At 38.4% G+C, this 22,982-nt stretch overlaps 1 protein-coding gene across 1 annotated transcript; it reads right to left on the bottom strand.

The window, feature by feature from the left end:
* Positions 1 to 5,683: 5,683 nt before the first annotated feature.
* On the bottom strand, positions 5,684 to 21,102 carry LOC306745251 (retinoic acid receptor beta-like; the record flags this gene model as incomplete). Its single annotated transcript, XM_079228004.1, has 8 exons — positions 5,684 to 5,883; positions 6,623 to 6,781; positions 6,875 to 7,079; positions 7,946 to 8,122; positions 12,162 to 12,328; positions 15,473 to 15,614; positions 16,394 to 16,548; positions 20,937 to 21,102. The coding sequence occupies 8 exons, from the start codon at positions 21,100 to 21,102 to the stop codon at positions 5,684 to 5,686; spliced, it is 1,371 nt and encodes a 456-aa protein (XP_079084130.1).
* Between the last annotated feature and the right edge of the window lie 1,880 nt (positions 21,103 to 22,982).

The raw sequence follows: 22,982 nt of genomic DNA on the forward strand, positions 1-22,982 counted from the left end.
AGTTAGCTAGGTAGTCTAACTAACTGCTAGTAATTAGTAACACGCTTAAAGGAAACAACAATACTATAATACTGTCTTAACGTGGCGTATTATGTGAGCCATGAACACAAACAGAAAGGTGGACTGGAAGACTTTGCTAAAGGCAGGAAATGACTCCCCAGTCAGGCTGTGCACCCTGCTAGCTCTGCTAGCTCACGAGCGACTGGAGGCGGACTACTGGGCGTTGGTTGCTCTGAATAGCGGCACCGCCAAAATAAATATTTAAAAACCAAGCGAACACAGACCAACACTAATCATGACAGGTGGAGTTTACACAGCGGATACGTGCGGGCTCACCCATAACGTTGACGCTCCCTGCCGCCTCAAAAAAAAAGACCGATCATTCACAAGCCGACATTCCCCTTCTCGCTGATTTTGCGCCCGAGCTACGCAGAGAGGCACGCAGCGCCGCGCGAGCCCCGACGTGCTTACGCATCGAGGCTGACGTAAATTCTACGTGAATCACAAAGGGAGGAACGCTCCGGCGTCGCGAGAACTTGTATTCTCCTTTTATCGATCTTGATGAGTTCTCGCGATAACTAAGAAAATACTTTTCTTAAGTGGAACAAGTTTATTTTTTCTTCTTCTTTTGATCATGTTGAACTAATTACACGTTCTATTCTGTCACTACACTTATACAGTGTAATTACATAATGATTAGTTCATGATGGGGCTAATTTTTTTTTTACCATTTTGTAAATGTTAAAGAATGAATGATTAAGATAAAATAAGATAATATACTTCTTTATTAGTCCCGCTGTAGGAAAATGTACAGGATTAGCAGCAAAGGGTAAAGTGCACATACGAGACAAAACAAAATAATAAAACAAGTATTTCAAAACAATTAAATATTGTATAAAAATGTCATTATACATTGTGAGCATGATAAATAGTAGCTATAACATTGCATTCATTGAGATCTTTTACATACATACATGCAAAAAAACAAAAGATAGTTACCCCCAATTACACTGTATTGTTATGTGAATATAAACTTAAACTTATAACCACTTAAAAAAGTCAGAAGAAGAAGAACTGTTTTTCTTAATATCATTTTATGTATGGAAGTTTATTTATCCCAATCCTTTTTTTTTTTTTTATTTCAATTAATGGTTGAAGATCCCACCAAGAGAACAGCTTACCTAACTTTCTCCTGAAGAAAACCACTTCAACAATCAAGCTAGCAAGCTAACCCAACTCAAGCTAACCCAACTCAAGCTAACCTAACTCAAGCAAACCCAACTCAAGCTAACCTAACTCAAGCTAACCCAACTCAAGCTAACCTACACAACCATCAGTGAACAACACAATAGTTAAACACTCATGAAGTTGATTTTATTATCTCTCTAAACTTTAATGAAACATTTCCTCTGGTCTGTGAATTGTCAAACTTTTCACCTTAAAGAATTATTGAATAAAGTAAAGAAACTCAGGTTCAGAACTATTATCAGTGGAGTAACTGCCAAATAAATACTTATCATACAGATTGGCTCATTTCAAAGGTCTATATAATATTTTATAATATTGGATTATTAATACTGATTCATCAACATGTGAGCTGTATTTAAATGTAGCATGCTGTGCAGGTGAAAGCAATTCTAAACTATGTATTGTTGGGTAACTTTGTTCATTCTATAAAATGCTTCATGTTTTGTAAAAGCAACAGTCAAAGTTAAATAAGTTGTGTAAAATGTTTCTCTGCAAAGTAAGTAGGACATTTAGCTGTCAAATAAATGTAGTGAAGTACAGTAGAAGTAGAAAAAACACAATTGTATATTACAGTGGGAACTTTCCCTCCACACACAGTGATTGTATTATTCTGCCAGTAATAGATTGATATTGTGTAGCTGTGCGTTTACTTTTACTGATCGTTCAAATTCAGCTATTATTATTTTATTATAATTATAGTAATTAGCAATTATTAGTCTTCTCAATATTTGTCACAGGAACCCAGTTTACTTCAGAAAAAAGTATTTTTTCTGAAAGTGATAGACAACATGGATCAGACTTCAATGTCGACAATTGAACCAAATTGATTGTGTGTATTAAATATAACTTCTAGGTGATACAGATCATAAGTGATGCACGCATGACAATATATGTTATCCTTATTGTTTGAAAATGTTCATAATTCATACGTTACCAACAATCCTGTGATGTTTTTCATATTTAAAAAATAAATGAAATCATCTTGGTTTTATCACACATAAAGTTTTGTACTGTGCCCAAAACATTTACACGATGAGCAGCAGAGAGTGAAACAACCACAGAAATATCTTTCTTTTTTTACAGAAAAGGCACCGATATGTTTCCGACTTTTAGAAAGACAGCTTTAAATTTACTTTTTTTTTAAAATGTAGTCTGGCGTAGGTTTCGCTGCGTTAAAAGTATCTGACTGTGTAAACTGTAATAGAGCTTCTAGACAGATAATAATAGGAATTATCTTGTTTGTTGTTTGTTTTTACCCTAAGATGGCCTGTCGTTTCCAATTCAGTGCAACCAGCAGCATGGTAAGAACACCAAGAACCTGAACGCCACACGCTTATTTTTAACACTTTATTGATACTTTTCTTTCATCTCCTAGACAAGTGTTTACTTTAGTCCATTGCACGATTTTATACTTTTATACAAGTTACATTTAATAATAGCAGAAAATAAACAAGAGACACAAAAATCAGCTAAACCAAAAACAAACGAAAAAAAGAAAAGGGAGTGTGGGAGAGGTGTGTGTGTTTGGGGGATTGGGATGAGGCGGGTGTACCTGTTTATTGAAAAATGTTGTGATGTGTTGTAATGATGTGATGGCTATAACGTTATTCAAAAGGTGTGCAGTGAATCCTACAGCTTTCCATCAGCCATAGTTTGTGTCCATGACATTTAGGAAGTATTCGTATTATATATATGTATATAATACGGTTACTGTATATATACAAATATATATGTATATATATACATATATATACATATACACATATATATAATATATATATATACACACATTATATATAACATACATATATATATGTATGATATATCATAGCAGTGCACAGACAAGGCATGTCTAGTATAATGTTTGCTGAAAGAAACGTCCATACTGGTGACTTTTTCAATCTTAGCTTCTTATTCTTTAAATCTGTAATTTATTTACCAGTAGATCAAGTCAGTGGATGCAATTTGGACTATTTACTTCAGTTTCCCTCCAGAACCACAGGGGGCAGTATGAGCCCGGCTATTGAAAGACGCTTACTATATGATGTTTTGCTGGCTTGTATCTCACTGTTTTGTCATCATCTTGATGTTATGTCTATGTATTGTCTCTTGTCTTACATTAAATAAATAACTAAAAAAAGAAAGACGCTGACCTCAGAACAACCTCACAGCTCCTCCACGTTAAAACAAGAACTGCTGCGTTCGCCCTCAGACATGACAAAAGCTGGCAGATGTAGTGGAAACATGACAAAGCCACAATGAAATCATATACACAAAACTTTTAATAAAGCAACAAAACAAAAAACACATGAAACATGATGAAATGTTCCAGGTTAAAATTGCAAAATATGTAAAATTCACAAAATATGGAAGACGTTGGCACATCTGGAGGAGGCACGGAAGTTGTTAAAGAACACAGGCTGCTTGTTTTGTTACTTACAGGAGATATTTTACACACCTAAACAACATCCTTCTGTTTCATGGAATGTACAATTCTTGAGGCACAAATGTCATTTAAGTTTCTGATCTCATTTGCTTTGCCAACAATGAGACGATGCCGATGTACGTTTTGTAACATTATACCACTTTTCCCAAAATCCTTTTTATCCTAATGCAAGTTTTCTTTTTTTTTTAATTAGTACTATTTCCACGGTAAACAGTATTTCGTGTAGGCAAAAATGAATAAGATGGCTATCTGTGATAAGAGAATATCACAGAACCCAACAATGCGTTGGAAAATAATGATCTTTTCTGAAACTCGAACATTTCAGTAAACATCCAGGTCTATCAATAATTGCAAAAATGACATCTGAATACATGTGAGAGAATAAAGTTGTGTGTTAGCTTACTTTCAGTGTAACTATATTTAATACGGCAAAAAATAAAGAAAAAATAAGGCAGATCTCCAGATTTTTTTTTTTTTTTACAACAACTGTTCCAAGAGAACGACACGCTTTTAAAAGGCGTAGTTGTGCGTGTTGGAGTTCTTGCTGAAGAGCGGATCCACACCACTCAAAATATACAGCTGGAGCCAGCAGCCGGTTAGCTTAGCTTAGCATAAAGATTTGAAACGAGGTGGAAACTGTTCAAAACTAAATAACAAAAATCCCCCTCCCAGGCCTTCTGAATCTCACTAATTAACATGCTACTACATCTTGTTTGTTTCTTGTTCCATTGGATCCAAACAAAACAAAGTGTAGACACAACAATTTGTGCGGGGACTATTTCCTACATCACTGTGAGGTTGCTAAGGCAACCAGCGTTCTGAGATCACTCCCTGTGTATGATAGAGAGCTCTACACTTACCATGCGAAACTTTTAATTTGTGTGAAATTAGTGATTCTTATAGTGCTTTCGGAAAAACATGCCGCGGTGGAATAAAAAAAAAGTAGTGTCCGTATCATATGCACTACTTTCTGAAAACAATCCCACAATGCATTGTATCACATTTTAGGGCTGAAACTTTATGAAAATATCTAATTCCCATTATTTTGACTGATGTTGCAGTAGCGATATGATTTGCAATAATAGAAGGAATAATGATTTTTACATCATCATTCTCATTGAAAAAAAACATATTAAAAATGATTATGGAGGGATTTTTTCAGGGATTTGTACCAAACTAAGATGTTTTCTTCAGTCTGTAGAATATGACGGCTAGACAAGGACATCTCGGCAGTACGACAATATTTCATTTAAAATGGTATTTTGACACGTTTCACTTAATTGAAATAAACAAAAATATTGCTCCTCCTGCAGTCGGCCGTATTGTGAGTTTACATAAAATATCACATTTCACAGAAAACATCCACTGTGTGGCGAATCACTTTACGTATTTAAAACCAGTTTGTTCAGTTCACTTCAAAGATTCATCACTGACAAAGTATTTTGTTCACTTTTTTGTTTCGAGGCTCAGAAGTTTTCCGTACGTACTTTTTTTTTTCCCGTATAAACTCAGTCACATACGTTTGAGAGCTTCTACATTTCCCTTTTGTGCACACAAATCAGCGTGTTTCTCCCTCTGCAAATATGTTCAAACAGTTAGTCCAGAGTTTTCTTTTTACACGTACGGAAAACAATACATTGCGCTTACAACCAGTAGACGTTTAAGTCTATTATGTTTAATAACTTTGCTACTCTAAAGCTTACGACGTTGTTATTAAATGAGGTAAAAGTAATCCATGCAAGTATAAATACAATAGAAACCTGTTTGATTCCCAGTAGTTATGAGGTGTCTGCCAGGAGGGGTTAAAAAAGGAAACTGTGATACACTTTAAAACTTTACTGCATCGTTCTAGCTCTTCTCCAACTTAATCTCTTCTTCAAGCGATCTGTGAAACTGAGGTAAGACACAAGTCCCCGTCTGGACTGCATCTTTAGTTTATACTGGTGGCGTTTTCTCTGGGAGGGAAGACGGGAGACAATGTTCTTTGAGCTACTTCCGAAGCGAGAAGTCAGAGGAGTTCATGTGCTGCGGGGGGATGATGTGTGTGTGTGTGTGCTGGCTGGTGTTCGCCTCCACGCTGCTCTCCTCAGAGTGTTTCTCCAGGTTCTGCAGATCCTCCAGCATCTCCTCGATCAGAGGGGGCATGGAGCCCGGGATCTCCATCTTCAGCGTCACCACCCTCTCCGCTCCTGTGGAACAACAAAAGCACACATTACTGATTATTTATTTTTCGTCTCAAAGTCAAAGAGTATTTGAGTGTTTTTTTGGTGAGATGCTTGAGATATTTTCATGTTTTGTAGTACTACAATATAAAAGTCAATACACCTCTATACACCGAAATATACAATATGAATATTTCATGTCACTATTGTTTGATTAACGTCATCTTAAATCATAAGGTCATGAGGATAAATCAATTCGAAAAACTTTGTGTAAATCTGTTCTTTACATTATAATTCCTGTATTTTTTTAAGTCAAACAGCTTTTTCAAGTCACTCATGTGAGGATATTCACAATAATCTCATTAATGGAAATTCACCACGATCAATTTATGCCAGTGTTTTTTTATCGGGATCCACAATAACATCCCTTTTTATACTTTTCTTGGGAAGTTTAAAGTGCTTTTGTGTCCTAAAAATTGTGGGAAACGTGAAAGTATTGCAAACCTGTGTTTGCTACAAAGCTTATTTTCTACAATAATCAAAATTTCAATCCAAAAATGATATTGGCCTTTTGCAGATGTAACTTGTGAGATTATTGACCGACAAAAATACGTCTTCACTGCACCACTCTATTAGTTATAGAGCACAGTAAACACCGTCAAGCACAGATTGTATTCTTCGAATTATAGGAATTATCATAATAATTATAATCTGTGATGAATTAGTGACTTTAGTGAGAATGATCAACTAGAATCCACTCTCTGACCTTTAGCGCTAATGCTCCGCAGGTCAGTGATTTTCATGAGGGCTTTGGGGAACATGAGCGGCATGCTGGGCCGCCGTTTGCGGGAGTAAATCTTCAGCGCCTCCAGCAGTGGCTCCTGCAGCACCTCCACCTTGGACGGTTCCTCCAGGTCCTGTCGGTCTGTTCAAACGGACCCCAGAGAATATTTAGTTTATATGTTCAGGGAAAAGCTTTAAAAATAAGGGTTGTATTATTTTTTCTGAGCTTCAGTACCTCCGGAGACGAGACAGATGGCGCTGAGGAGGCCGCTCTCTGTGTCATCCATCTGCAGCGGCAGCAGCTGGCCCGCAAATGTGAAGACCTGATCGGTCAGCGGTCCGAAACCGGCGTTGTGGATCTGAGTGCGCGTCAGGGTCAGCCCGTCGGAGAAGGTCATGGTGTCCTTGTCAGGAGTGTAGCGAGTGCAAATCCTCAGGATCTGGACGGAAGAAGAACAGAGGGAGGAAAAGGAGGAATAAAAGAAAGACAGATGAGATGAATGTGTTTAACGACAGAATAAGTATCAGGTGCTCATTAGGCAGGACGGCTCTGAGAAGTATCTAAAACACACCCCTCCCTCTCCCCGTTTCTGCACTGTCATCTGTCAAATAAAGAGGAAAATGGCAAAAACATGATCTTAGAAAAAAAGGACATCCTGTGTTGGTTCTCATCAAGCTGGACGTCATATTTGTACCCGTTTGTACTTCTGCATCTAATTATCTCGGACATTTTATTTTTTCCCTAATTCAGATTTAAATCAGCAAAAGAACAGAAGGTGATTTTCAGCCTGCTTCGCTTTGCTTTGCTATTTGCTAGTCATCTAAACCTAAAATTTCCCCCATTTTGTTTCACATCCCGCTAGCGGTTTAGATGGCAGTGTCTGTACCAGTAGAGACAAAAGTAAATCCTTTAAACATGCGCATGCATTCAGTGGGAAACATTTCCGTGACTTGTGCAAAAACAATGTAATTGTAAGTAAGACAAATCATTAGTTAGTCAGTGTTGTAGACTTGGACTTTCTCGCTAGATTTAGTGACTTTTGTAGCTCGTTCCGTTCACTACTTTCAGAGGGAAAAAGTTGGCAAACTGGGTTGTGTGTTTCATTTGGATACTTTCAAAAAATCTAGTGTGCTCTTGCTGGTTTCTTTTAGTGTAATTCAAGTCATTCAGTTTAAGAAAATCTTGTGTGGTTGCAGGTAAAACAAAATTATGCACAGTTCACTTTAGGTCATCGTCACAAAGTTTCTATTAAAACACCTGGAAGTCTTGAAGTAGGATGTTATTTTAGGAAACACACAAACGTACCAGGATGTCCAGGCAAGCGGTTTTGAGCAAAGTGATCTGGTCAGCGATGGTCAGGCCGGTAAACCCGGGCACTCGCTTGGCGAACTCCACCACCTTGATGATGCACTTGGTGGCGAGCTCGCTGAACTTGTCCCACAGCCCGAGGTCCAGCTGGATCCTGTGGTCTGAGCTGGAGTTCTGGATGCAGGAGAAAAGACGAAGAAGTTGTCTGAGACATTTAGCGATTGTTTCTCAGGGGAGATGTGGGATTCAGAACGCCACTTTGCAACAAAAAAAAATTGATGGGATTAGAAAACTCCAACTTCACCAATGAAACGTACTATTTTCCTTGTGTTATGAAGGTGTGCAGACATTTCAAATCAATCTGCACACAAGAATATAAGTTGCATTCTTTGTTTTGTTTTTGGCCATTTGGAGATCAAAACAAAGACATATTGTTTCCTCATAAAGCTGATATGGTGAATGTGCATCACCATGCGCTGTGTTTTTAGAGAACTGGTGAATCTGAGTCCAATATTCATTTGTTTTATTTGGCTCCATCGACTCCTAAACATATCTTGCTGTAGCTGTAGCTGCTAAATGCTTCAATGTGCTAACTAGCTAACTTTGTCTGTCTGCTGTTTGGGGCAGGGCATTTAGGGGATTTTGAGTCTGGAAACTGGTCAATTAGAGCGAATAGAATGAGTAAAGACGGTAAAACATTAAGAAAAGGAACTGCAATCGGGTGACAATTCACTGCGCGTCACTACCGTAGACATGTACACTGGATAAGAAGTAGACAAAGTCGTTGTGGTGTCACCCATTGGTTTGTGAATTGCCATCTTGTTTTTTTTACTCAATGAACATCATGATGTATTAAAGAAGACTTGAAACTAGAGATTGAGACCATAAACTCATGTTTACAATCTTTACTGAGGGAATAAATCAAGAGAGAAGTAGAGTAATTTTCTAATATACTTCTATACAACCAGAGGAGTCGCCCCCTAGTGGACATTAGAGAGATTTTTTAGACAAATCAATGCACACAACAAACCTAAAAGACAAAGTGTGTTCAATTAACTGTCAATCAGTAGAAACAGCAAAGAAAAATCTTTTCAAGCTCGTAGGATAAAAATGCAAAAATGCTTCTAATGTGTTTTCTAAAGTCATTGCACTTGAGGATTTTTAACCCAAAAAATAAACAAAAAGCATTAATAGAACAGAACAAAACTATGGCATCCACAGTAAAACTACTTAAAATATATTTTTAAAGGTATTTCATTTAGGCACATTTTCAGAGTCTTCAAGACTAATAAATCTCCAACCAGGAACTGTGCTTCTTGCATTGAGGAATCGCTAACTTCTGCTGACTCATCAAACCAAAAACATGTGATGCAACATGCATAGCAGTTACGAATTTGTGGAAAGGGCACACCCAGACACATTAGTACTATTCTGATAAACGGGGGAGTGTTGGGCTTTTGTCACGAAGTCACAAGTTATTCCTGTTTGTGATGCACGTGTGTCTCAGTTTGAATGAACATTGTGTTCTGTTTGTGTGTTCTGTTTGTTGTTGTTGGGAAGAAGAAGTCCTGCCCTAGATCTTTTAAAATAAATCTGCATGAGTATACAGTTTCACTAGTAATTACTAACCTTGGTCCCGACTGACAAATCAGGTGCAGCTGCTATTTGTGGATATTTTCTTTCTCTCAATAATTTTTTTGCCTCTAAACAGGAATGCTTTTACCCCAAGAGACCCAAAAAGACCTGTTTTTATTTATTTAGGGACAAATAGATCTTTAGGGAGTGATAGCAGATCAACCGTATATGACACATAGAAATGATTGACATCATCTGAAAGCTCAGCAGTGTGTATCAAATGGTTCTAGTCATAAATCTGAAACAAAAATGAGTAAATTATTGAAAATTAGATTAGATTAGATTAGATTATAATGGAAGTTGCGTCAATTTTTGGTTTGATAAAATGTATTACACAGACTTTTGACAACATTGAGAACTGATAATTATGATTAAAAAAAACTCAAAAATACCACATTAAGGGACCAAGACCTTGAGGAACTCAATAGAAAAATCCATGCTGTAATTTGGCATAAAAAAACTGCTCATAAACCCCCTTCTTGTCAATATGCCTAGTAAAGCCATAACATCCCCCGAATGCCCTCAGTCTCTAGTTTGTGGTTGTTAAGTCTCATTTCACTCACTTAAGAATCTTTGAACGGACTTATAGTTAGGGCCGGCTCAGGTTTGCCCGGGTCAGTCCCTAGATATGCTGCCATAGGCCTACACTGCTGGGGGACATCTTAGGATACACTGAGCTCCTCTCTCCTCTTCTCTCTCTCCTTCTGGATGAATTAATGTCTCTTCAATAAACATTACTAACTCTACTTCTTCCCCAGAATCTCTGTGCTTTCTTGCCTCACAGGTTTCCATGGATCATGGCTGTGTCTGGAGCCGGTCCTGCCTCATTTGCTCTGCCTCCTGGGTCCTGCCTCCTGGGCTCTGCCTCCTGGGTCCTGCCTCCTGGGTCCTGCCTCCTGGGTCCTGCCTCATGCCATGGCCCTGCTGATGCCCCTTCTCTCTATCTCTCTCTATCTATTGTCTGGATTGTGGTCCGGCCTGACACCTGCTAGTATCATTATTATTTGCATTGCTATTAGTATTTTCAATACCATTACTGCTTCTATTATCATTAGTATTCTATTACATCCACTGTTCCTGCTATTTTTGGTAGTTGTAACTTTTTCATCATGCCTACTACTCATTATATGAATAGTTTCTGTCATATTCATTGAATGTGTTGTAACTCTGTTACCTTGTTCATTCTGTACACATGCCATGTATTGCACTTCTGTCCATCCTGATAGAAGTTTTTTTTGGGGGGGCCCTGATCCGATGTGAGGTCCCGGAACAGAGGATGTTGTACGTGTACAGATTGTAAAGCCCACTGAGGCAAATTTGAAATTTGTGATTTTAGGCTATACAAAATAAACTGAATCAATTGAATTGAATTGAATGAGGGTGTGATTATCTCAGAGCTGAAAACAAGTCATTTTATACAGTGACGTCAAGATTTAAGAAATATAGTCTCACTATATGAAATAGCTACGAACACATGACACAATTGAGATCATTAGAACCCATAGCATGCAGAAACCGGAGCTCATTATTACAACACTGCAAATACTGTGTGGAAAAGTCCCAATGTGGTCACATTTCCTGTTGGGGGCGCCAAAGAAGCACGTTGTTGAGTTTAAACCATTCACCCACACATTCATACACACACTGGTGCCACCTGCTCATCAACTGCAATAATCTCTCCCAAGGACACTCACGTGCAGTTCAGTTCACGTGAGGTTCAGTATGTTGCCCAACTAACACTGTGAGATGGAGACTGATGCTTCCACTGCTGGTTATAATAATAATAGTAATAACAATAATATTAAAAAATACCAATACTTACAATAATACATAATAAATAAAGTATGCTATCGCTTATACTATATGGTCTGGTTTTATAATTTAACTTTCACAACGAATACATTTCTGCACTAAAAATAATACATTTAAGCTAAAATGAGCTCCAAACAGAGATTATCAAAACTAGGTTGAAAATGAGTGAATCCATAATTAAAATTAAGATGATCTCGGTTTCTTATATTCAAGTTTAAACCAAAATTAAATTGAGTTTAATCAATATGGAGATGCATTCTTATCCAAATTCAAATACATAGATATATTTGTGTGGAGCTAGTAAGTAGACTTTAAAAGAGAGCTTAAGACACATTGTTTGCTAGCTAACGAGCTAAAAAGTTCGCCAAAGAAGCTCTTAGTTCTGACAATATGGCGACTACGTGCCATCAACTGAACAACTATTGATCGAATGATGAAAAGTCACTATTTTATTGGCTAGTTTGTTTTTATCTGCAAAAAATGTTTAATGGACATGTGATTTATTTGCTTGAAATTTTCACATTTGGTTTGAAAAGACCTTTACACAGCAAGGTTTAAAAGAATAAAAAGACATGTGGCAAGTTTTGGGACAATTTAGCCACTTCCACGTGTATTTCCTACAGAAATATTTGTTAAAATTCATGCTATCCTTCCCCTATTAACCATAAAATACATCAAAATCAAATGAATGGACTGAGATGACAGCTCTGACCTCTCTGCAGATTATTTTCTCTCTGCAGAGGAATATTGTCACGTCTTGACTCACTGTGGTGTATTTCCCCAGCTGGCAAAGAGACGGGAAGGTCTCCCTGTGAGCCCTGCAGATCTTCTCCACTATCAAGCCGAGCTCCGCCGTCAGCTCGTAAGTCTCCATGATGGTCATCTTTACCGCCTCCTTCTTCTCCTTCCGGCTGTTTCTGTCGTTTCTCACTGCTGAAGAAAAGGATGATGGACGTCAGAAGATGTTTGGCTAATAAACAACTAAACTGGATTTAGACGATGGTGCTTGATTTAAAACTCTAAACCCTTTGGCATTTTGATGTTAATTCTTTCTTGGATTTAAATTGCATTTGTTTTTACATTTACATTGTTAATGGCTTCCATGACACTTTAATCTTTGATTGTGAAATCAATGATTGTATATGTATTTTTTACATAATTATGTATATGTATATGTTTTTAAAAAGGAAGTAAAAAAAATAAATATATATATACATAATATATATAAAATATATATATAAATATGTATAAATATATATATTATTGGTATTGTATGTATATATATGTATGTATGTAATAAAATGAATATATATATATATACATACATACACATATATATAATATATACATATACATATATATATATATACATACACACATACATATACATACATATATATATATATATATATATATATATATATATGTATATATATATATATATATATATACATATATATATATATATATATATATATATATGTTGGGGGGGGGGAATTTTACATTTTGTAGGTGAAGCCCATACGGGGCTCTGACACTTTGGGCCTTTGATCCTGTGCCTGGTAGTCGACCTGTTTGGTAATCAATGGTTTAGACCGTTAGTGGTTTCCACACATTTTTGCCTCCATCCAAATACAATGGAGGTAAATGGTATTTCAATGTTTTTTTGAAAGCCTCTAAAATGACTTAAAATGATGAACGTGAACAGCTTTCAGTTGAACTCTTTCTCTGGTAGAAAACCCGGTCTCCAATGTAATCAGTTGATAGTAAGCTGTGAGGATTAACTGCTGCTCCAGGGAGCTTGAGAAGTAACCTAACCAGGTTAGTCTTTCATAATCACCTCTCTAACGGTGTCAACACGTTTCAGCGCGACCCAATGACTTGGCTCAGGCAGCCCCACACATGCTCAGAATTATGCAACAGTCTCGGTCGTTCTCACCACCGCCAACTTCTCCTCCTCCTCCTCCTCCTCCTCCTCATCATCTCTGGATGCCCTACATCCAGTCGTCATTGTGTAAACACTCCAAGTGAGATCGTATTACACACTGACTGACTGAGGAGGCCAGCGAGCGGTTACATCGTGTCCACCTGTCTGCGCCATGTGACGTATTTATGTAACGCGTGTGGGCCGGCAACAATGAGAACATGTGGGTGGGTGGATCCTTCAATGATGCCCCATCGCCGCCCACAACATACATTCTGTTAACTGGGTCGAGTTCATTGAGAACTTCTCAATGGCTCATTTGAAAATGTACATCTTAAAAAGGGTATTTTTAGTAAATGTACGTATAATCTCTTACTACTAGTTTTGTCTGAACATTTTCTGAGGTTCTTTTTACGGATGTCACGGTGCCAGAAGTTGAGCAGGCTAAACCCAATTTATTGGAACATACACTCTTTCTTACCGTTTCCATACTGGTTTTTGCTGGGAAGTTAAATGGGTCATAATTTCCTCTCAACTATATATTTAATATTTCTGTGAAAACATATGCTTTAAACAACTGTATTTATTAAACTTTCTCGCCAAAACTGTATTTTACAGGATTAAATTTGAATACACCATGAAAACCTTCCAATTAGCCTATGCCCAGGAATATTTTTTACAGCCTGAACGCATCATGATGTGAATCAATGACACCTCATGTAATATTAGGTTCGTTCGAGATGAGCCAGTTCTGGGCAGAATCGATCGTCGGCTATCGGCTTGGAATGCAAGCCGGTTAGATTTGTGACCGACTTGGTCCCGACTTGCCCTGACGTCATGCACACGTGGTCAACGATAATCTCACGAGAGTGAGGCGGATGCAGATTTTAGAGCCAGGTGTCGAAGTAGCTCTCCACTCACTGCGTGGCCTAGTGCATGATGTGAAACGTCGCCACATCAGGGAGCTGATTGGCTCTTAGATCTGACAGCAAGCACCACGTGTTGTAGAAAATTCTTAATTTATGTGTATCTGTAATACTTAACACTCGATTGTGGACTATTAGTCTCATGTTTAATCTGAAAACATATAGTGTGTGGATGATAATAATAATAAAGCTTTTTTATATAACACATACAGTATAACACAGGCAGACATAAAGAGAACAAATCCGAACGAGGTCTATAAACTACAAGTAGCTTACAGATCTAACAGGAAGTGACTTTTTCTGTGCCTTACGGTGTATTCTTTGAAGGCAGCTGACAACTGTCCGACTTGACCAAAGTTTTTTGTCAACGCGCCCTGCTGCCTGCTCTCGTCTACATTCCAGGCAAGGCGCAGTTCTTTCGAATGAGCCTATGACTCAAGCTGCTTTTCTTGGCAAGACCCACCCTGCTTAGCTGACGGAAACCTCCAGTTCTGAAGAGTGAATGCTGAAGTGCCTTAAACGTGCATTCCCTCTAATGACCAGCAGAGTGTGACTTATTTGGCTGAAAGAAGTCTGATTGTATAGAAGTCTATGAGAAAATGACTCTACTTCTCTCTTGATTTATTCCCTCAGTAAACATTGTAAACGTGAGTTCATGGTCTCAATCTCTAGTTTCAAGTCTTCTTAAATACAGAATGATGTTAATTTAGTAAATAATGGTCCATTTAGAATAAAACAGACAGGGTATGCTTAAAGCGACTGTCCACAAACCAACGACTGATGTCACAACAACTATGTACACTTTTCTGGCCATGGCTGAGCTGGCGGATAGCAGCTAAAAACAAATAGTTGTTATACTCATGCAACTCATCTAAAATGCAACATGAAGGCAGCATAATTGATTAGTATCGGATCAGCAGTATGATGTTCGAAGGATAAGTTGTGTATCCTCTGTAGTGGCTTCTATAGTCTAACTGTACTGCAGTGGCTTTTCATTAACCTCTTATGTAACAAGTTACTACTTCGGCAAAAACACAAATGATAAACTCAAGTTGATAACTAGTCAAGGCCGACCCTTCAGTCACCTCCTGTATCTTCCTTTATCTGATCAGTAACCTCTACAGTCCATTGTCCCCTATCTGCTATCTGCTCTGTCCTCGAGGGCGTCATCGTTTCCTCTGTGTCTCACGAAGCCTCCTGCTGAGTCGGTGTTGATCAGACACTTACACTCCTTGGACATTCCCGCTGCGAAGCACCTCTGGAGCCGACAGTACTGACAGCGGTTCCTTGTGATCTTGTTGATGATGCAGTTTCGGTCCCGGTGGCAGGTGTACACCATGTTCTTCTGCACGCTACGGCGGAAGAAGCCCTGCAGAGGCAACGGGGAGAGTAAGAGACGATATTAATGATTCATGTCAGCACGAGTATGAAATAATCTTTTTATGTCATCTAGGATCGTTTTGACGATGTAAAACAGGTGTATTCTCTTTTATAAGGATTTATAGTGATATTAGCGGTTTGTTTCTCCAAATACAGCAATCAATAACTGACTGAATGCAATAAAACCTCCTATATGAACTTATTATGCATTAAGATATTTACTCCATTCATGGTCAGTCATTAGGACACACTACGTCATGTCTGTACAAAGTTTAGTGCCAATTCACCAAGTAAATGTTGAGATATTGATTTAAGCTGTTGTAGAATATAATTGTTATTGTTGTTTACAAAAATTACAGATGTAAAGAAACCTTTGTGAGACTTTTATTGTCAATTGAATTGGGAATAATAGCAGGTTCCAATGATATGTAGGCAACGGGCTTTTAAATAGCTTAATTTTCAGCAAAAACTCAGTTTGATTCTACAACTTGAAATGTTTGAAAAAAGAATCTGTAGGCTGGAAACATCTACAAACAACTCAGAAACACATCTGGAATTACACAAATCTTGATTGTTTACAAGAGTGTGTTTACGTTGTCTAGATGGAAGTCACTGCTGCTGAAATATTGACTGAACAACGTGTTTACCAGGACAAAGTTCAGGCGCTGTAGTGATTTTTGGAGCATTAGAATACAGTTTTTTTGCTGACCACTTTACTGAAGCATAACAGAGGGTCTTTTTTTTTTTACCACAGGCCTAACATGTTACCTTGCAGCCCTCGCAGGCGCTGACGCCGTAGTGATAGCCCGAGGACTTGTCTTGACACACGAAACAGGGCTTGTAAGTGCGGGGAGGTGGCGGTGGGGAGGCGGGGCCGGCGAACAGGTCGTCTGAGCCGGAGCTGGAGCTCTGGCTTTCAACGGCTGCAAACACAAAAACAAGATGACATTTATTTTTTATTCTATTTGATAGACAATTGATCATTATAGGGCATTCACTTTTCTTTCAGAATTTGAGTGCAAAAACGTTTACAAAATCATATTCAAAATTGTCTTTATAGAACGTGCAATGTTATGGGACAATATGAAAATGTGATGCCAGGATAATTATATCCTGGTAATCATCAAAATATGCATACAACTCTTAAAACAGCTATTAAACTTACTGGAATCACTACGATTGTTAAGAAATAAATATCCTTATACAAATCACAAATTAATAATTCAGATGAGCAAGTATGAATCTAAAGCATGTCAAAAGAATCAATACATGATCACGTTTACACCCACTAGGAGATGCAAGTGTAGTCTTACTTTTTAAAAGCAAGCTTTGTGTCAAGATCTTAGCAATAATACGTCACAGAGATATGGCTTCCACTTCGGCGTCTGAGCATCTACACCTTGACGTGTCTTACGACGCGTGCAAAGCTTCAGTGTGAGTCAGAAGATGCCAAGCAAAGAGTCCTGAGCAAAGCTATATTGGAGGGGACTGACGGCGCAGCTTCAGTGCCTGAAGGATTCGCTAAAAAGGAGCTAGCCGGAACTAACAGGCCAGATAGCTGGCTACAGCGTTTCTGTGAGACTGAGCGGTGAGTAATTCATTGTTGTCCCTATCACCGTTAACTTTCTTACAGTTAACGACTAGTCGTGTTGGACCTCCATTTTGTGTTTGTAAGACCGTAACCAATGTTGGGGGTAACGAGTTACAAAGCAACGGATTACAGCAACGATATTACTTTTATAGGTAACGAAGTAAAGTAACGCATTGCACTCAAAATATTGGTAACTCCACTACTTTACTAGACCTCAGTAACGCGCGTTCCTACGTTACTCAAGACATTTTTACCAGTCCGAAAAGTTATCTTTTAGCGGCGCGCGAGTCACACGACACTTCCTGCATGAACAACCTATCACAGAACTCGATCTGAGTGATTTGAGTGACGTAGCTGCTGGTGCGTAGAAGGAGGGAAGCGGGGAATGGATGAGACGGAGACGGAGTGCCCGGACCCAACTGGGAGGTTCTCTCCAGGTTCCCTAGGATTAAGGATATTGCAAAGCAATACAACACTCAATACCATCAAGTGCACCTGTCTGTAATGACGTGGAGCTTCTAATGAGGACAAGACACGTCTGGTATGAACGGAATCACTTTACTGGTGAACTGCAGTATTACAACTGTTAAAGCGATTGAGAACGCGCTCTTGCATTTTATATACAACACATGTATGTATCATATGCAAGTGTCATTTTAAAATTATGTAAAATCGAGAAAATGACCTCAGACCCCAGAGTGTTAAAGTTGTAATAAGAAAACACAGACAACTCCCAGACCGCACAACGCCGTGGTAGAAACCTGTCAATCACATGGTAGCCCCGCCCTAAACCATACTCTGCTTTATGGCCTATTTTCCTCTAAATGGACCATCATTTACTAAATGAACATCATACTGTATTGAAGAAGACTTGACAGAGATTGAGACCATACACTTATGTTTACAATGTTTACTGAGGGAATAAATCAAGAGAGGAGTAGAGTCATTTTCTCATAGACTTCTAAACAACCAGAGAAGGACATTAGAGCGAATACAAGTTTAAGGCACCTCAGCATTGGCTTCAAGGATTGCCTGGCCTTTGTCAGACTCTGAGACGGCAACACGTATTCACATATATAAAAAATGTGGAGTTACACATCTGCACTTGACCTTCATGGACTAAGAAACTCCAAATACAGAGTGAAACCCAAACTGCGTCATGAATAACAGAGTAGGCCCTAACCCTAACCCCTAACCGCTCTGTCACAAACGAGCTCTTTGGAAATGTATTCAATGTAGAATGTGCTCCTTCATACCAAACACACACACACACACACACACACACACACACACACACACACACACACTCGCACTTATTGTGGCAAATTGTTTATTTAAATAATTTCCAGTTGAATGTGTCATTTCACAACAGTCCACCCTCCCACTTCAACACCACCTTTGAGAGGAGAATCGCTCCGGCCTGTGGGGCTCGCTCGGCCTCCCCGCCGGCTCTCTGAGCACCTCCACCGCTGACAGAAAACGAAGAGAGTCGTTTTGAAAAGGGAGAAAAATTGCTCATCTACATCCCCTTGCACCCGTGGCCCCTGATTGAACCTGGAATCAGCGGGTCAATCGAGGACACCCCCCCATCAGCCCCAGCACTCTCCCGGACACGAAACAATGCCGGAGCATGCCACAAGCCCAGCTGACTGATGAGAGGGAGGGGGAGAAACAGAAAGTGTGTGCGGTGGGAGTCATTTGGTCGGGGGAAGGGAGAAAGTGTCCCCCGTCCCAATTTAGGTGGTGTTATTTGTGTTATTTTACAACGCATTGTGCAAGTCAAACATTTAAATCTAAAATATATTTTGGAGCCTGAAAGATAAAAGAGATTAAGAAAGAAGCTCTTTTTGTGATTTAACTTAATACATAATCTATAAATCAAAATTCAATGAAAGCATTTTCTGTTGCAGCACTCACAACAAATTCACTCGTTTGATTATTCTATAAAATGTCAGAAAGTTGTGAACCGTGTTCATAAAGAGTCCAGAAATGATTATGAAGAAACCGTAACAACCAATAAACATTTAATTGACTGACATATTTGACAAAGAAAATCTGGAACCAGCTTGAACGATTCAATCAATTAATTATTGTATCTTTTCCTGGTAAAAATTACTTTCAGTGAGTCTGTGTTTCGAGACGTGAAAGCTGTGACAGTCTGTAAGTCTAGGGCGCAGTAAATAAATAGATAACAATAATGAATTATCAATACACATTGTTTGGCATTTTTTGTTTCATTCAATAAATCAAACAATACAATATTGTCACATATAATAATATATTATCAGCCACATGGGCCATTTTTCTCAGAATAAGTACATGCTGTGAGTTGTACTTCTGTACTTCTGAATGCAGAACTTTCACTTTTTCACATGTTGTACTTGCACTTGTACGTAAGTATAGTATCTGGGTACTTCTTCCACCACTCGCAACAGTCTGGCTCTCCTCTGTCCTCATGAGTCGGTGACCGTCCGGTGAACCGGCGGTGACCCCAAACTGACCGGCACGTCCCAAAACACAGACCACCACCCTTCCACGAACCGCTCTGTGCACAGTTCCCTGTTTACGGCTGCTTCTGTTAAAAACAAAGCTCCTGAACTCACCATGAAAAGCTTTGCACTATATTGATCATGAGATGTATTTTTCCCCCTACTTGACTTTTATAAGCAGTTTATAAAACAATCAATAAGTGTTGTTGAGAGCCATGAGAGCATTTTTAAGTTTGTAATACTGTACAGTAGTTGTCAACAGTTATGTCTCCAATGAAGACATATTGTATACTATTAAAACTGTGTTTTATCATATTGTCATTCATTATGTGTTATGGGTGCCCACATAATAGTTGTTGACACATTCATTATTAAACACCTAAATCTACTTGCATGAAACGATGAATTAAACATGTATATTCTGCTTATAAATGTTAAATAGGCAGGTTAAAGTAAATAGTTACAGTAAAAGGAAAATGATTTGAGGAGAAAAAATCAGATTCCCAGTAAAAATGAAAGCAACAAGTCAGTTTTTGTTTTCATGATTTATTTGTGTTTAATGCTTACAATTCTTTTTATTCCCTCATTTCTATTCATTTTTTTGTCTATTTTAATGTTTTTTATTTTGTTTATTAATTCCTTTTTAGCATTTTAATTTTTTAATTGCATTAGCCTCACATTGTTTAGTTTTTTACATTTGCACAATCTTATTATTATCATCTTTTATCAGTCACCTGTAAAGCACTTTGAATTGCACTACCTTATATGAAAAGTGCCATAAAAATGTACTTTTATTGACTGATTGATTGAATGGAAAAGACACCACAGGACAGATAAAAACTAAGCCGTGGATTCACCCCATATTGCTGTTTGTATTTTACGATCCCCACTGGTAACCGGTTTATATTTTATGGCATTGAGTACTTTTGGGATTTGCACCAAATTGGTAATATTGTGTTTCCTACCTTGTGCTGCAACTGCTGGACAACAATTCCCCCCAGGGATAAATAAAGTTACAACACCTCACTTACCTTCAATAACAAACTACAGGTATATCACTAGTGTCAAGCTCAAACTGAAAAGCTATTTGAGGGAAATTTCAGATTTCTTTGGCCACATAATAACTAAGATAAACTTAATGTAACATGATTGATTTCTATTTTTTGTTTTAAAATAAGATGACATTCCCACATCCCTCATTCAAACAGTTTAAAATTCAGTTTCCACCTACACTGCGAGCACCGGCGAGGCTGCCAGTCCGCCTCCACCAGCTCGGGGAAGTAGGCCGCCAGGTCCGGGTCCTGCTCCTGCGGCATGCACGCGGGGCTGGACGTGGACGCGTACAAGTCCATGACTTCTCCGGGACCGAAAGCTTGAAATTCCAGATAGTCAAACATGTTTTCTAGGTTTCGGCCTCAGCGACTGTCCGTGCGCGCGAGCCGTTTGTCCGCATGTGCAATACCTTCACACAGCAGGGCGTTTTTTCTTTCTTCTTGTTCTTTTTGCCTCCACTCCGTTTTGAGTTTGATGCAAACGGTGTTTTAAGAGTAAAGCATGCCCGTGTTGCATTCAAAAGGGGGCGTGTGCGCGCTCGGGACCGATGCTTGTCCCCGCGGACGGTCAGAAAGCGTCTGACGTCGCTGCAGAGCGAAACGGCGGGTAGACGACGTCCAGGGTCTCTGAGGCTGCTTAGCATAACAAAGTTAGTCCCGGGACTTTCTTCCTCTTATCTCTTCTTTATTGACGAATGTTTCAACTCGGCCCTGCTTCATACTAAGTTATGTCAGAGCGAGCGATGGTGTTACCTAATGTATGCGAGTGAACTCCCGGTGAACCTCCTCCGCTGCTGACCTTCACATGACCCAGCCGGGGTCTGACGTCACCGGCAGTGGTTGGAAACAGAGCACCCAAGTCATTTTACTCGGATTAAAAGTATCAATATTGGAAAAGTATACAATCTGAAACCGCAGAAACAAATATATATATATAGATATTTTTTTTGTTTATGACCAGTTTAAAACTCTGGCGTCTAAAATCCCCATAATGCAATTTGAGTGTGGATATCGGCCTGTTGGAAACAACTACCAAAGTAATTGTTTTAAGTAAAAGTATTATTACTGTATAAGTAGCCTACAAATATTCAAGTTTAACTTTGAAAAGTATCACATAATTTTTTTTTAAGTAGCCTAAAAGTACTTAAAACAACCCTACATCGCACAAAATCCTAGTGAAGAAGGTCAGTAATGAATTATTAAGAGCCTGTACATGCTAATGCATCAATAATGATTCATTTTGCTTTCAGATCAAGCTAAAAATAGTCATGCACCTCTACAGGGGGAGAACATAAAGATCTTTACTATTACTAAAATCCTTCTACCGACAAACTGAAGTGTGTTTATGTTCTGAGAAATGTATTTATTTATGAGATGGGATACAAGAATGATATCAAACTACTGTTATTGGTTGTAGAATGTACAATTATAATATAGAAATCTACCCTTGTTCTATTTATTGCGCAGTTGAGCATTATTTGACATGTACTCATTTTGTGAACGGTACATGCTTTAATTTGGACAGAACATGCCTCGTCTCAACTCATCTGATATTGATATATTATCACTGTGCACTGAGAATAATGTACCGTCGCCCCAAAAACTTTTACTTTTATGGAACGAAAGAAAACTATGTGCCTCGTTATCAGCTTGGAGATAATTAACTATTTACAGATATTCCAATGACTTTCAAAATAAGGCCATGAGTAGAAGATAAAGTGGATTTCTATTCAGCCATTGAGTAACCTTAATGAAACTTTTTTAAGACAAGAACACAAAACATTAAAAGAATTCCCTCAATTAGCGCTAATGGAGAACACTTTTGTAAATCTGTTGTACATTTGTGGCAAAACATCAGGGGGATTGTGTAATGTGGACTACAAGTTAAAGACCCAGTGTATAAGTAAAACAAATAAAAATGCAGTACATGAGAGATGAAAAATACACTCAGATATAATATGCAGCAATGGAGATACATTATATATAAACGTCAGGCTTCAGCCATAAACAAGCAAATAGAATCTGTAATACTTTATCCGTTAAAAAATTTATGTGGAAATCCTCATTCGTACCCAGTGGTTGCATTGTTCTTATAAGAAGTGGATCCCAATTGTTTTCACTGGACGTTGGCGATATTCAAATTATTCTGAAATGTAAGTGAAATACTCCTCATGTTCGCCTCCAAATCACACAAGTGCAGTAAGATTAGTGTCATTATGCTGGAG

This window comes from Taurulus bubalis (assembly GCF_910589615.1).
Source record: "Taurulus bubalis genome assembly, chromosome: 12".
Lineage (NCBI taxonomy): Eukaryota > Metazoa > Chordata > Actinopteri > Perciformes > Cottidae > Taurulus > Taurulus bubalis.